This window comes from Protopterus annectens, chromosome 3.part1 (assembly GCF_019279795.1).
Source record: "Protopterus annectens isolate FY-2018-M chromosome 3.part1, PAN1.0, whole genome shotgun sequence".
Taxonomy (NCBI): Eukaryota; Metazoa; Chordata; order Ceratodontiformes; family Protopteridae; genus Protopterus; species Protopterus annectens.
In genome coordinates this window covers 1,504,003,484-1,504,015,706 of record NC_056732.1, presented here as the reverse complement: position 1 = coordinate 1,504,015,706, position 12,223 = coordinate 1,504,003,484, and the positions used below count along the sequence as shown (strand labels likewise).

Genomic DNA, 12,223 nt, shown 5'->3' with positions numbered 1-12,223 from the left:
CTGTGCCACTAAACTGAAGGTGTAGGTATCCTTGATGAATATGGATACACCCCCTCCTTTTGTGTTTTGGTCCATGTTTGTCATGCTCTTTGCCAGGTACAGACAACACCACTGCAGATCCTTGGCTTATAGTCTAGCAGGCATAGAAATACTTATAAAGCTTTAACTTATTAGAAACTAAATGCAGGAACTTTTCTATAACAATAAAAAACCTGAGATCCAGATTGTGTGAGCAGCAAAGAAGTAGTGGGTAGTGTACCTGCAGTGGTAGGAGGTGTGTAAACCACCAAGCACAATGACGAGACAGAAAAAATATCAAAGTTTTGGCAGGAGAGGAGGAAATCTCAACAGTTAAGCACTGTAGAAGACCCCCACCAGAAGTAAAGTCTGCCACATATGCCCTGAATTCTCCAGTTTTTGTGTACTAAACCAATCTAATGCTAGACATATGAGCTTTCTATAGCTCCAAACTCCATTAAAACAACATCAGGAGGCAGCAGTTAATACACAAAGTCATTTTCTTAGAAGTGTATTTAATAGAGAAACCATGCAACAACATATTAATGCTATACAGCTTAAAATGCATTTGGGTCTGAACAGTTTGTTTCACCCAAATCTTGTATCAAAACAATATAAATGTTCTGGCTCAGATTAATTTCACTGTAAAAGGCAATATATCCAGGAGTTATTAAGGAGGACTACTGATTTACAGTGAAGTAATTCAATACCACTTCTAGAATTTAAAACCCTAAATGTGTTCTTTAATTTCCAGCTTTAGAAGAGTTATATTGTTAAATATGAATTTATGTTAAAGTAAGCCTATTATTTGGTTAAAACACAGTTTGCAAATATAAATCAGTAGAATAAAATACACTTGGCCAATTTAATAAATGAACAAACTTGATATGATAATGTTAATAGTGACATAAATAACAGAACCATGACTTAGACAAAATATTCTAAATAACTTAATGTGGTTAATGACATGATTTCATAAATATACAACAAAATAAATACTGCTAACCAAAACATTACAGAAAGCAATAACAAAATATAGAATTTGTTCATAAAGTCATATAACTGTATTGCTCAGATTAAAAATGTCAATAGATTGTTTTAGTGAAGCACAGACATGCCGTATCATTAATTTCAAAGTATATGACTGAAAATGACCCACCTTACTGTTTCAGTTTCCCATTTTAGCAATGGGTAGAAAATTGAGTGTTGTAACTTCTCCAGTTTTCTTCCTTTTTGCTGAAGATAATTCACTGATCCTACTGATCATAGTCTTATTATATATTGACCAAAAAGTTGTTTTAATAAGTTGAGTTAACTTAAAAGGCTTTGTGTATATCAGATACTTAAAATGCTGCTGTGTAAGCATTAATTGTCAAGTTTTTCTTGATATGACTGCTATAAATGGGGTGTTTGGGTAATCTAAGATAACAAAGTGAAATGTCTGACTTCAGGAAGAAAGAACTGCATTTAGACAGATAGGCCATATATTATTGCCAGCAGTTTTATGTCAAGACAAGGCAGTTGGGACTTAAATTATGTAGGAGACATTGAAAGTATCATATTAGGCCTGGTTTTAGGAAAGGTTCACATATACTAAACACAGTAAATTGAATCTGCCTCCTTTCTAAATTAAGTTAAAGGTGACTGCTGTTGACAGTTACTTTCTGAATCTTCTACAGTGAACTTTGGAATATGCCCTAAAGTAATCCATTATTCTCGGCTCCCAAAAATCTGTAACAGGAAGATGAAAATGTAGACAATGTCCATGTAAAGGCATAGGGCTCCAAAGACATGCTCTTCAGGACTAAGAGAATAACGTCGATTCCCAATCAGCAGCTGTGTGTCATAGGCCAAGAACTGTGGAAGAAACAGATTAATTTAATCAGAATCCCAATCAGTAAAGACAACAGAAAATAAAACGTGAAGGAAAGTCTGTTTTTAAGCAGCTTAACCAAACCAAAGTAGAGAATAAAGCTTCATCTTAAAGCATGACCAAAATCAATCTAATTCACCATAAATGTATTATGGTTTATCATATTGGTGACCCCTTGTTTAGCACTGAACTAGAGTTTATGATGGCAACCTCCAGAAGATGATCTCAGCATAATTTGAATGACTAGCACCCTTAGGATATGTAGTTCCACTGTACTGTCTAGCTGTGGTATTATATACGGGAAGTAGCTGCACACTCAATATTCTAAATACATGTTATGGTACGGCAAAACATCACATACTACACCAATGAATCAATATGGCTTTACACAGGAAATACTGTGACTGTAACTAGATAATGGGATAGACCCTTGCTGTAGTAGCAGAATATATCTGAATGCATCCTGTGGCAGAAAGCTGAGAGAGAAAGGGGCACAAGAATCACCATGCTAAGCTTTCTCAAGGGTGCATTATGTAATTATTAAGCACTGGCCTCTAGCTTGCCAGAGATAACCCGGAGATAAAATGCATGCTAATTATGGAAAGTTAAAATGTATGTTAATTATGGAAGTTTGAAAACAAAGCTGCAAACTTCATTGTTCCTACAGCTTTAATATTGCAATGTTTAAAGAAACTGCAGATCCAACTAGAATAACAGTGTATAATATATTTTACATGTTAAGAACATACAAGGTTCCAATTTTTCAGAGAGGTAACAAGGAGGCAGGCCTTAACAAGAATATGCAAGAGCTTTGTTAAGTTTTCTTAGCAGGCTAGGAAAATAAGGAAAGAATGTTAACAAGAGAAGGGGAAGAAGAAAAAGAAACAATGAGGTTTTGTTTATAGTTTTTAACAAAAACTGAAATAATATGTTTTACATCTGGTTTTATGAAGGCATTCATTATATCTAGCTAAGGTCAACTCACCATGCCATGTTATGTGGCCAATAGAAGTAATTTAATGCATTTTATGCTGCTGGCCACATTAAAACATAATGTGGTGCCCCATTCATAAATGTCATGTGTAAAAGTGGAGGGTTTTGTTTGTTAAAGAATGATGTGCAAAACCATATCTGATTCATAAAACAATACTAAACAATGAGTCGTGATTGTGCAAGGGAACTTGTGGGATTGTACTTTATTGTGTGCTAACTGCTTACCCCTCAGGTCCTGCACCATTCATCAAGGCAGCACCACTGCAGTCCCAACCTACCCCTGTGGCGCTAAGCCATGGGTTAAGAATGGCAGGAAAAAATAAAATACTGCAATTATTTTGCATTGAAGAATATTCCTTAGAAGCAGTGGGGGCCTCTAATGTACAAAAAACCTCTAACCCATAGCTCCACCTTGTCCCACTTCTGCACTCTGATGCTAGTGAGCTCCTACTTGAGATCCCCTCATTACCATATTATGCTAATGACCCTTGTGCCACCTGCATGCATAATAAATATGAATACATATATATTACATATATCAAAATATGCACCATATTCATGGCAGAGAGGGATAAAGCCCTGAAAATGCTGCAGTCGTCCATAGTTCAATTAGTGGCTCAGGTGCCAGTGGGAGCTGACTGGGGATGATGAGAGTAAATAGCTGCTGGCTTGCACATCCTGGGAAGGAAGATTGATTCCAATCTCCAATTGATTGATTGCCAAAAGTCTGACACCAGGTGAGAGTACTACGTGTTACACCTGGTGGAGTTTGAACATGCTGAGCAAACCCAGTCATACTACATTCACATTAAGAAGCTAAATGGAACATGGCATGTGAAGGCACACATCCCCTCAAGAGACAGTAGTGGAAGCACTCAGAGAAGTTGTTGTGGGCAGGGAGGGGTACTCTTATAGGGAGATGGAGAGGATAAGGTCACCTGCCAGGACCAACAAGCTCGCCTGCTCTCTTATTACCTGACTCTTGTCAAGAAATGGAGGGCTAATTAGGATTCCTAGGCAAGAATGAATAGGCCATATGGCTCTCACATGGCCTTGGAATGCCCAGCTCCTGTCCCCCAGAATGAGTGCACTGATTGAGTGCATACAGGTAAGGTCCTGGGGGGAGGTAGAAAAACATACAACATGAAAGATCCTTTAGCATTGAACGGCTCCTCTCTCCCAGAGGAAGAAAGAATCAGCTAGAGACTTCTATTTGTCTAGCACCTGTTATTTACTAACTGTGATGCCATTTTTGTGTTTGAACACTCCTCCTGGGTCCATCTCATTTGCTCACTCAACTGAGTACAGTGAGACCATATTTTGACTTCAGACACTCCTACCAGTCCCATATGTTCAGCTCTATCCCAGCTCTATTCCAGTCTAGTGTCACTAGCTCATTCGACCTAATACAGAGAGAACATTTGTGAAGGCAAGCCACTTAGGTCCTTAATTTTGAATTATCTTCTGCTTCTCCTTTCTCCCTTTCCACTTTCCAAAAAAAAAAAATTCTAAGCTTGTTTCCTGCCTTTCCTGTAACTAGTGTAGTCCAGATAAAGATCTGCTGTAACCAGTTCTGTTTGTAAGCTTCTGAGCCCCCAAAGCCTTTCTGTGTTGGGGGGAAGCCTTCAAGCTTATCAGTGAGATTGGTAAGCACTAGGTAGCCTATCTACCACAAGAGTGGTTTCTGGCCCAGAAATTGTAGTTTATTGGCTGTTTGGGCAGTTTTTCCATCTCTTTCAACTTTCTGGTTTAAAAGCCTGCATTTGTGCTTGTTTCCCACCTTTCCTGTAACTAGTCTAGTCCAGATACAGATTTGCTGTATCCAGGACTGTTTGTAAGCTTCTGAGCCCCCAAAGCCTTTCTGTGTTGGAGGGAAGCCTTCTAACTTATCAGTGGGAGTCCTAAGCACTAGGTAGCTTATCTACCAGAAGAGTGGTTTCTGGCCCAGAAACTGTAGTTTACTGGCCATTTGCATAGTTTTTCCATCTCTTTCACCTTTCTGGTTTAAAAGCCTGCATTTGCGCTTGTTTCCCACCTTTCCTGTAACTAGTTTAGTCCAGATACAGATTTTCTGTATCCAGGATTGTTTGTAAGTATCTGAGCCCCACAAGCCTTTCTGTGTTGGAGGGAAGCCTTCTAGCTTATCAGTGGGAGTGGTAAGCACTAGGTAGCCTATCTACCACAAGAGTGGTTTCTGGCCCAGAAATGGTAGTTTATTGGCCGTTTGGCAGCTTTTCCATCTCTTTCCACTTTCTGGTTTAAAAGCCCATGTTTGGGCTCGTTTCCTACCTTTCCTGTAACTAGTCTAGTCCAGATACAGATTTGCTGTCACCACGACTGTTTGTAAGCTTCTGAGCCCCCCAAGGCTTTCTGTGTTGGAGGGAAGCCTTCTAGCTTATCAGTGGGAGTGGTAGGCACTAGGTAGCCTATCTACCACAAGAGTGGTTTCTGGCCCAGAAATTGTAGTTTATTGGCCGTTTGGCAGTTTTTCCATCTCTTTCAACTTACTGGTTTAAAAGCCCATGTTTGCACATGTTTCCCATCTTTCCTGTAACTAGTCTAGTCCAGATACAGATTTGCTGTATCCAGGACTGTTTGTAAGCTTCTGAGCCCTCCAAGCCTTTCTGTGTTGGAGGGAAGCCTTCTAGCTTATCAGTGGGAGTGGTAAGCACTAGGTAGCCTATCTACCACAAGAGTGGTTTCTAGTCCAGAAATTATAGTTTATTGGAAGTCTGGGCAGTTTTTCCATCTCTTTCAACCTTCTGGTTTAAAAGCCCACATTTGCACTTGTTTCCCACCTTTCCTGTAACTAGTCTAGTCCAGATACAGATTTCCTGTATCCAGGACTGCTTGTAAGCTTCTGTGCCCCCCAAGCCTTTCTGTGTTGGAAGGAAGCCTTCTAGCTTATCAGTGGGAGTAGTAAGCACTAAGTAGCCTATCTACCACAAGAGTGGTTTCTGCCCCAGAAATTGTAGTTTATTGTCTGTTTGGGCAGTTTTTCCATCTCTTTCAACTTCCTGGTTTAAAAGCAAGTGTTTGCGCTTGTTTCCCACCTTTCCTGCAACTAGTCTAGTTCAGATACAGATTTGCTGTATCCAGGACTGTTTGTAAGCTTCTGAGCCCCCCAAGCTTTTCTATGTTGGAGGGAAGCCTTCTAGCTTATCAGTGGCAGTGGTAAGCACTAGGTAGCCTATCTACCACAAGAGTGCTTTCTAGCCCAGAAATTATAGTTTATTGGCCGTTTGGGCAGTTTTTCCATCTCTTTCAACCTTCTGGTTTAAAAGCCCGCATTTGCGCTTGTTTCCCACCTTTCCTGTAATTAGTCTAGTCCAGATTTGCTGTATCCAGGACTGCTTCTAAGCTTCTGAGCCGCCCAAGCATTTCCGTGTTGGAGGGAAGCCTTCTAGCTTATCAGTGGGAGTGGTAAGCACTAGGTAGCCTATCTACCACAAGAGTGGTTTCTGGCCCAGAAATTGTAGTTTATTGGCCGTTTGGGCAGTTTTTCCATCTCTTTCAACTTTCTGGTTTAAAAGCCCACTTTTGTGCTTGTTTACCACCTTTCCTGTAACTAGTCTAGTCCAGATACAGATTTGCTGTATCCAGGACTGTTTGTAAGCTTCTGAGCTCCCCAAGCCTTTCTGTGTTGGAGGGAAGCAGTCTAGCTTATCAGTGGGAGTGGTAAGCAAAAGGTAGGCTTTCTACCACAAGATCCAGTTTCAGATTCTTAGTTTTAGCACTTGAATTTGCTTATTCATACTCAGCACTTGTTCAGAACTTGTTGTTAGCACTAAATAAGCTACAAATTACTACAGCACTCAACCTTTCTCTTTACCTAGAGGAAAACAATTTTTGTACTTACTTTCCTCACTTGCTTAGAGAAAAACAGCTCTTCTACTCACTTTCCTCACTTGTCTAAAGGAAAGCAGTTTTTTTATTCAGGCATGTCCAAGGGTCAGCTCCCAGTGTTCTCCCCTGTCTATCTGATGAATCTGGGTATCTTGGGGCAATGTAGCAATTGCCTCATGTACACAGACAACCCTCTCCTCCTACCACCCAACACCACAACCTGTGAGAGATGCACTTATCTAGCCAAACTGGAGGTAAAGCTTTCTCCAACCAAGACTGAACTTGACAGTCAAGAGGAGAAGGTAAACACTTGCACCACACCACACTCATCACATAGTCCCACTAAACCTACACCACCAAAATCCACACATAGAAATACAAAAACATTTGCAGAGGCTCTCAATAATAATCTGCTCAAGCAACAGAAACCTCCAAAGAAGAAACGCAAGCAACTTCCACCCCCCCAACACAACCCAAATGACACATAGCCCACAGACTCAGTGTGGGAATAAACCACAGCCCATAAGGCAAAACAACGTACCCAACACACTAGTCATAGGTGACTCTATAGTCAGGCACACTGATGTCCCACTCACCAGGCTAAACAAGGAGAAGGTTACGGTCAGCTGCCTGTCAGGTGCCAGGTTCCGCCACATAACCCACGCACTCAGGTCACTCCACAACAAGTACAAATATGACTCTGTCATTGTCCATGTTGGTGTGAACGACCTGAGACGTACATCCCTGGACTACATGAAAAGAGACATGGAAGAGCTCTCGGATCTTGTAGCTCAGGCAGGTATGACCCTAGCCCTGAGTAGCATCCTGCCATCACCCAAAATGATACCGCAGTACAAGGACAAAATGATTGACTTCAACAGATGGCTAAGCTTCTGGTGTCATTCTAAGGGGATCCAGTATCTGTCTGCCTGGGATGACATGGTTGACAGACCATGATGCTTTGCCAGAGATGGCCTGCACCTATCGCCCCTGGGATTCCAGATACTGGCTAAGGGTCTTGCAGCCCCTATAGTGCCTTTTTTAGGCAAGGTTCAAATGACAAATTCACCATCGAAACAGGAACAGGCAAGCAAAAACTGAGGGCAATGGTACTCAATGCTAAAAGTCTAAATCTCAAAATGCACTAACTCGAGGCACTCCTTAAAACGGAAAACATCGATATCTGTGCAGTGACTGAGACCTGGTTCAAGGCTCTACAGAGCACCCCTGCATTACCCAGGCTATAACTCATACCACACTTTTCGGCCATCTAACCTGGACCAGAACACTAAAGGCGGAGGTGTGTTCATATTCATTAAGGATATCCACACCTCCAGGCTAGTTGCGCAGCATAATGCATCCGAGGTTATCCAAGTGCAACTAACTCTGGGCAAAACTGCAATCCAAATTGTAGCTTGCTACACATCCCCCACCATGCCCCAGCATTCCCACTCCTCTTTTCTTGATATACTTGAAAATATTAGGGTTCATCCAAACACCCTAATAATGGGCAATTTCAACTACCCCACCATTAACTGGGTAAACTACTCATGTACCAACTCCTTCGCTCAACACTTTCTGGACTTCATAAATTCCAATGCCCTGGATCAACTTATCCACACCCCCACCAGGGGCAACAATATCCTAGACCTAGTCATTACCAACATGAGTGACTGGTGTTCCACACCTGAAGTCAACTCCTCGTTGGTCAGATCCGACCATAATCACCCTAGATATATGCATCACGCCCCCACCCACCATTAAGGAAACCATGGTAAAAAATTTCTCGAAAGCCAACTTCATGCTTCTTAAGACAGAAGTGGTGAACTTCATGATACCCATGCAGATGGGCAATACGACTGCCGAATACTACACAAATGCATTCTATAAGCACTTACACGATTGCATGGATCGTGCTATCCCAAACAGAACCAAGACGCTATCCTCAAAAAAAAGGAAGCCAATCTGGTGGCCCTCTGCCATAAACAAACTCTACAACAGAAGGAAGAAACTGTTGCAAAAGAGAGTAAAATCCCATGAGTGGAGGAGCTCCCTGGTCAGCCTCAGTAAGAAGCTGAGATCCCTTATAAAATCTTCCAAATCTAGCTACAAAAACAAAATTGCCACTGATTCTAAGGGCAACCACAAAGCATTCTATAGCTATGTCAAGAATCTCAATGGTAACAGCCAGATCTGCTCTGAGTTGCAGCACAACGGCACAAAAATTACAGAACCAACTGATATTGCCAACATCCTGGCTGATAGGTTCAGTGCTAACTTTACCCCCTCTCACCCCCTATAGGGCCCATATCTATACAGGAAGAATGCAGAGTCCCTGTAATCACATCTATGCAGGTAAAAGCTGCACTCTCTAAAACCAAAAACGCAGCATCCATGGGACCAGACTACATTCCAGGCTGTGTTTTACATGAACTTCAGAATGAATTGGCTCCCCACCTAAGCACCATGTTCAATCATAGTCCCACGTCAGGCTTTGTGCCCACTGAATGGTGCACAGCAACAGTTATCCCAGTCTACAAAGGGGGAGCCACCACTGATCCTGGGAACTATTGCCCTATTAACCTGACGAGCCTGGTCTGCAAAGCCATAGAATGTATCATCATGGAACTCATTAACAAAGACATTGGTAACCTCCAAACTCTGGACCCCACCCAGTTCGGGTTTGTGAAAGGCAGATCATGCCTTCTGAACCTGATCGACTTTTTTGAGGCAGTCACCAAAGCCGTAGGTGAGGGTAAGGTGGTTCACACAGCCTATCTTGACCTCTCCAAGGCTTTCAACACCATCCCTCATTCTGGAATTATAGCTAAACTTGCCAAACTAGGTATAAATCCCTACGTCACAAGATGGGTTGCCAACTGGCTCACTGACAGAACCCACACTGTAAAAGTTGCAGACTCCAAATCTGACTTCAAACCAGTGACAAGTGGAGTACCACAGTGTTCAGTCCTGGGACCTCTCCTGTTTGGTATCTACTTCTCTGAAGTACAGGCTAACACAGAAGGCCTCTGGCTAACAAAGTTCGCAGACAGCTAGGAGCCATAGTCGAGACCCCAAATGATGTGGATATCCTACAGAAGGGCCTCACTGAGACAGATGCCTGGTGTCAGAGGCATGGCCTCAAGCCCAATGCCAAAAGGTGCATTGTCACCCCCTTTGGTAAAAACTCTGTACCCATGAACTACCACATAAATGGCAGTCTACTTAACACCGAATGTGTGATAAGAGACCTTGGGACCCAGGTGGACAGTAGTCTCTCCTTTGATAATCACATCACCACAGTAGTCAGGAAATCCTTCTATGTGGCACACACCTCATCATAAAAGGGTTTTCATCCAGGAAAAAAGATTGTTCCCCTCTACTCGACACTCATTAGACCCATTATAGAGTACAACACCCCTTTTGGAATATACCTCACAAGACAGCTGCAGCAGCTGGAAAGGCCACAGAAGTACCTCACAAAGAGGATTACTGGCCTCAAACAGATGCCCTACACTGACCATCTCAAAAAACTCCAGCTTTATTCTGTAGCATATCGCCTACTCCAAGGAGATCTCTGCCTAACATATAAAGCTATGTTAAACCCAGAGCTGTTGGACATGCTACACCTAAAGAAATCCCAATCCCTCTGAGCTACATGCTCTAGGGACCTAAACCTTGTCACCACAATAAGCAGGACATGCTGGAGGGATAGATTCCTGTCCCAGAGACTTCCTATACTCTGGAACAAGCTACCCATCTATGTCAAGCAAAGTTCCTTATTAGTATTCTTCAAGAAAAATCTTGATGAGTGGATGGGCAATAGGAAATACACCTCAGGGTTCACTTCTGTGGCTCTGCTCAACAGGGGCACAGGAAATTAACTTTCTTGGGTGGCGTAAGCCAGGGAACCTTGTTGGCTAGGCTTACATAGACCCTTGGGCCGATACCCTAGTACCTACCTATGAACCTATGAACACTGGGTGCTCAAATTCTTTCTCTGATCTTACCCCAAACAGAAACATCAGTGCACATTATATTGATTTCTGCACATCAAAAAACTGGAAGAAAAAATTGGTGAAACTACACATATCGCAAAAGGGAAACAACACTTTCCTCTTTTGATAGGCCAGTCAAACAAACAGTGCTTTTCAAGCCAAATCCTGGAGGTAAATCCCCTTCCCGTGGGTGGAGAACCAATTCAAAACACCTCTGTGAAAAACCTCACCAGTCTATAAAGTCATGGCTCATAGGAAAAAAAAAAAACAGCAGTGTCCCTGTTGAAGTACCATGTTCTCCAAAAGAATAAAGAATATAGTAGTGGAAAAATCCTTTACAGTCACACAACAGAAAGGTGGTTAAAAATGAAAGAAGGACTCTCAAAGCTACTTCTTGTCTGAAGACACCGCTTTATTTGTAAATACTACTTTACAAGCAGATGAGCACTGCTTGCAAATTGTGTTAAAGCTTGTAACAACATGCACTTATTTCAATTGTTCAGATAGACAAGTCTGGCATCAGGGGTAGTGCCACCGGTGGAGAATGGATCACCACTGAGGGCACAGTCTAGAACACTGCCTTGCCAGACAAGTTTTACCTGTTTCCAAAGACTTAACAGCTATGTTTCAATTGCATCTAATGAAAGATAAAAAAAATGTAAAAAATCTTAAACATAAGTGCAGTAAACTGTGGTTGAAAAGCAAAATCAAGTCTGTTTAAAAAAAAAAAAATTGTGCCTTAACCTATCACTTTCTACACTACAGAGTTTTTTCTGGTTCTCAGTCGAATCTGCCATTCTAATTCCTTCTTCTCTAGGCTGTTTCTGTTGCTGTCCAGGTCTTCATAGTGCATCCTGTAGGGTCTATATTAGAACATCGAAGTTTCAATACTTTGAATGTTCTAATATCGAACCCTATTCAGCGAAAGCTGAAAATATCGAAGCAACAGAAAACCAATTTTTTTCCTAGGGGAAAGAATTCGGTTGTCCGTTTCTGTTGCTTCGGTATTTTCAGTGCTGTGGTGGAAAGTTACGGGTAGGGTTCAGGTAAGTGTGCAATTGCGTGCGGGTTAGGGTAGTTAGGGTTAGGGTGCGGGTTAGGTATGTGTGCGATTGTGTGGATGTGAGGGTTAGGGTGGGTTAAGTGAGTTAGGGTTAGGAAGCAGGTCAGGTAAGTGTGCGATTTTGTGGATGTGAGGGTTAGGGCAGGGTAGGGTCATTAGGGTTAGGGCATGGGTGAGTGTGCGATAGTGACGGACCTTAGGGTTAGGGTTTGGGTTAAGGTAAGTGGATAGTTAGTGGTGTGTGTATAGTTTAGTTTAGGGTTACGTGTAAGATTTTAGGTGTATGTGTGCGTGGATTGCTGTTTGTTTGGTGTGCTTGTGCTGTGTGTATGTGTTTTGGAACAGCATTTTTTTTCCCTAGGAAAAAATTTGCTGTTCTGTATGTTCGATGTTTTCAGCTTTCACTGAATAGGGTTCAATATTAGAACATTC

At 41.9% G+C, this 12,223-nt stretch overlaps 1 protein-coding gene across 3 annotated transcripts in view; it reads right to left on the bottom strand.

The window, feature by feature from the left end:
- Positions 1 to 513: 513 nt before the first annotated feature.
- The window catches only part of LOC122798538 (protein lifeguard 2-like), an 861,262-nt gene continuing 849,552 nt past the window's right edge, over positions 514 to 12,223 (bottom strand). For all 3 annotated transcript variants that reach the window (XM_044067573.1, XM_044067575.1, XM_044067574.1), the window contains one exon: positions 514 to 1,875. In XM_044067573.1, coding sequence (XP_043923508.1) covers positions 1,729 to 1,875 — 147 coding nt within the window. In that variant the 3' untranslated portion in view covers positions 514 to 1,728. The remainder of the gene's footprint in view (positions 1,876 to 12,223) is intronic.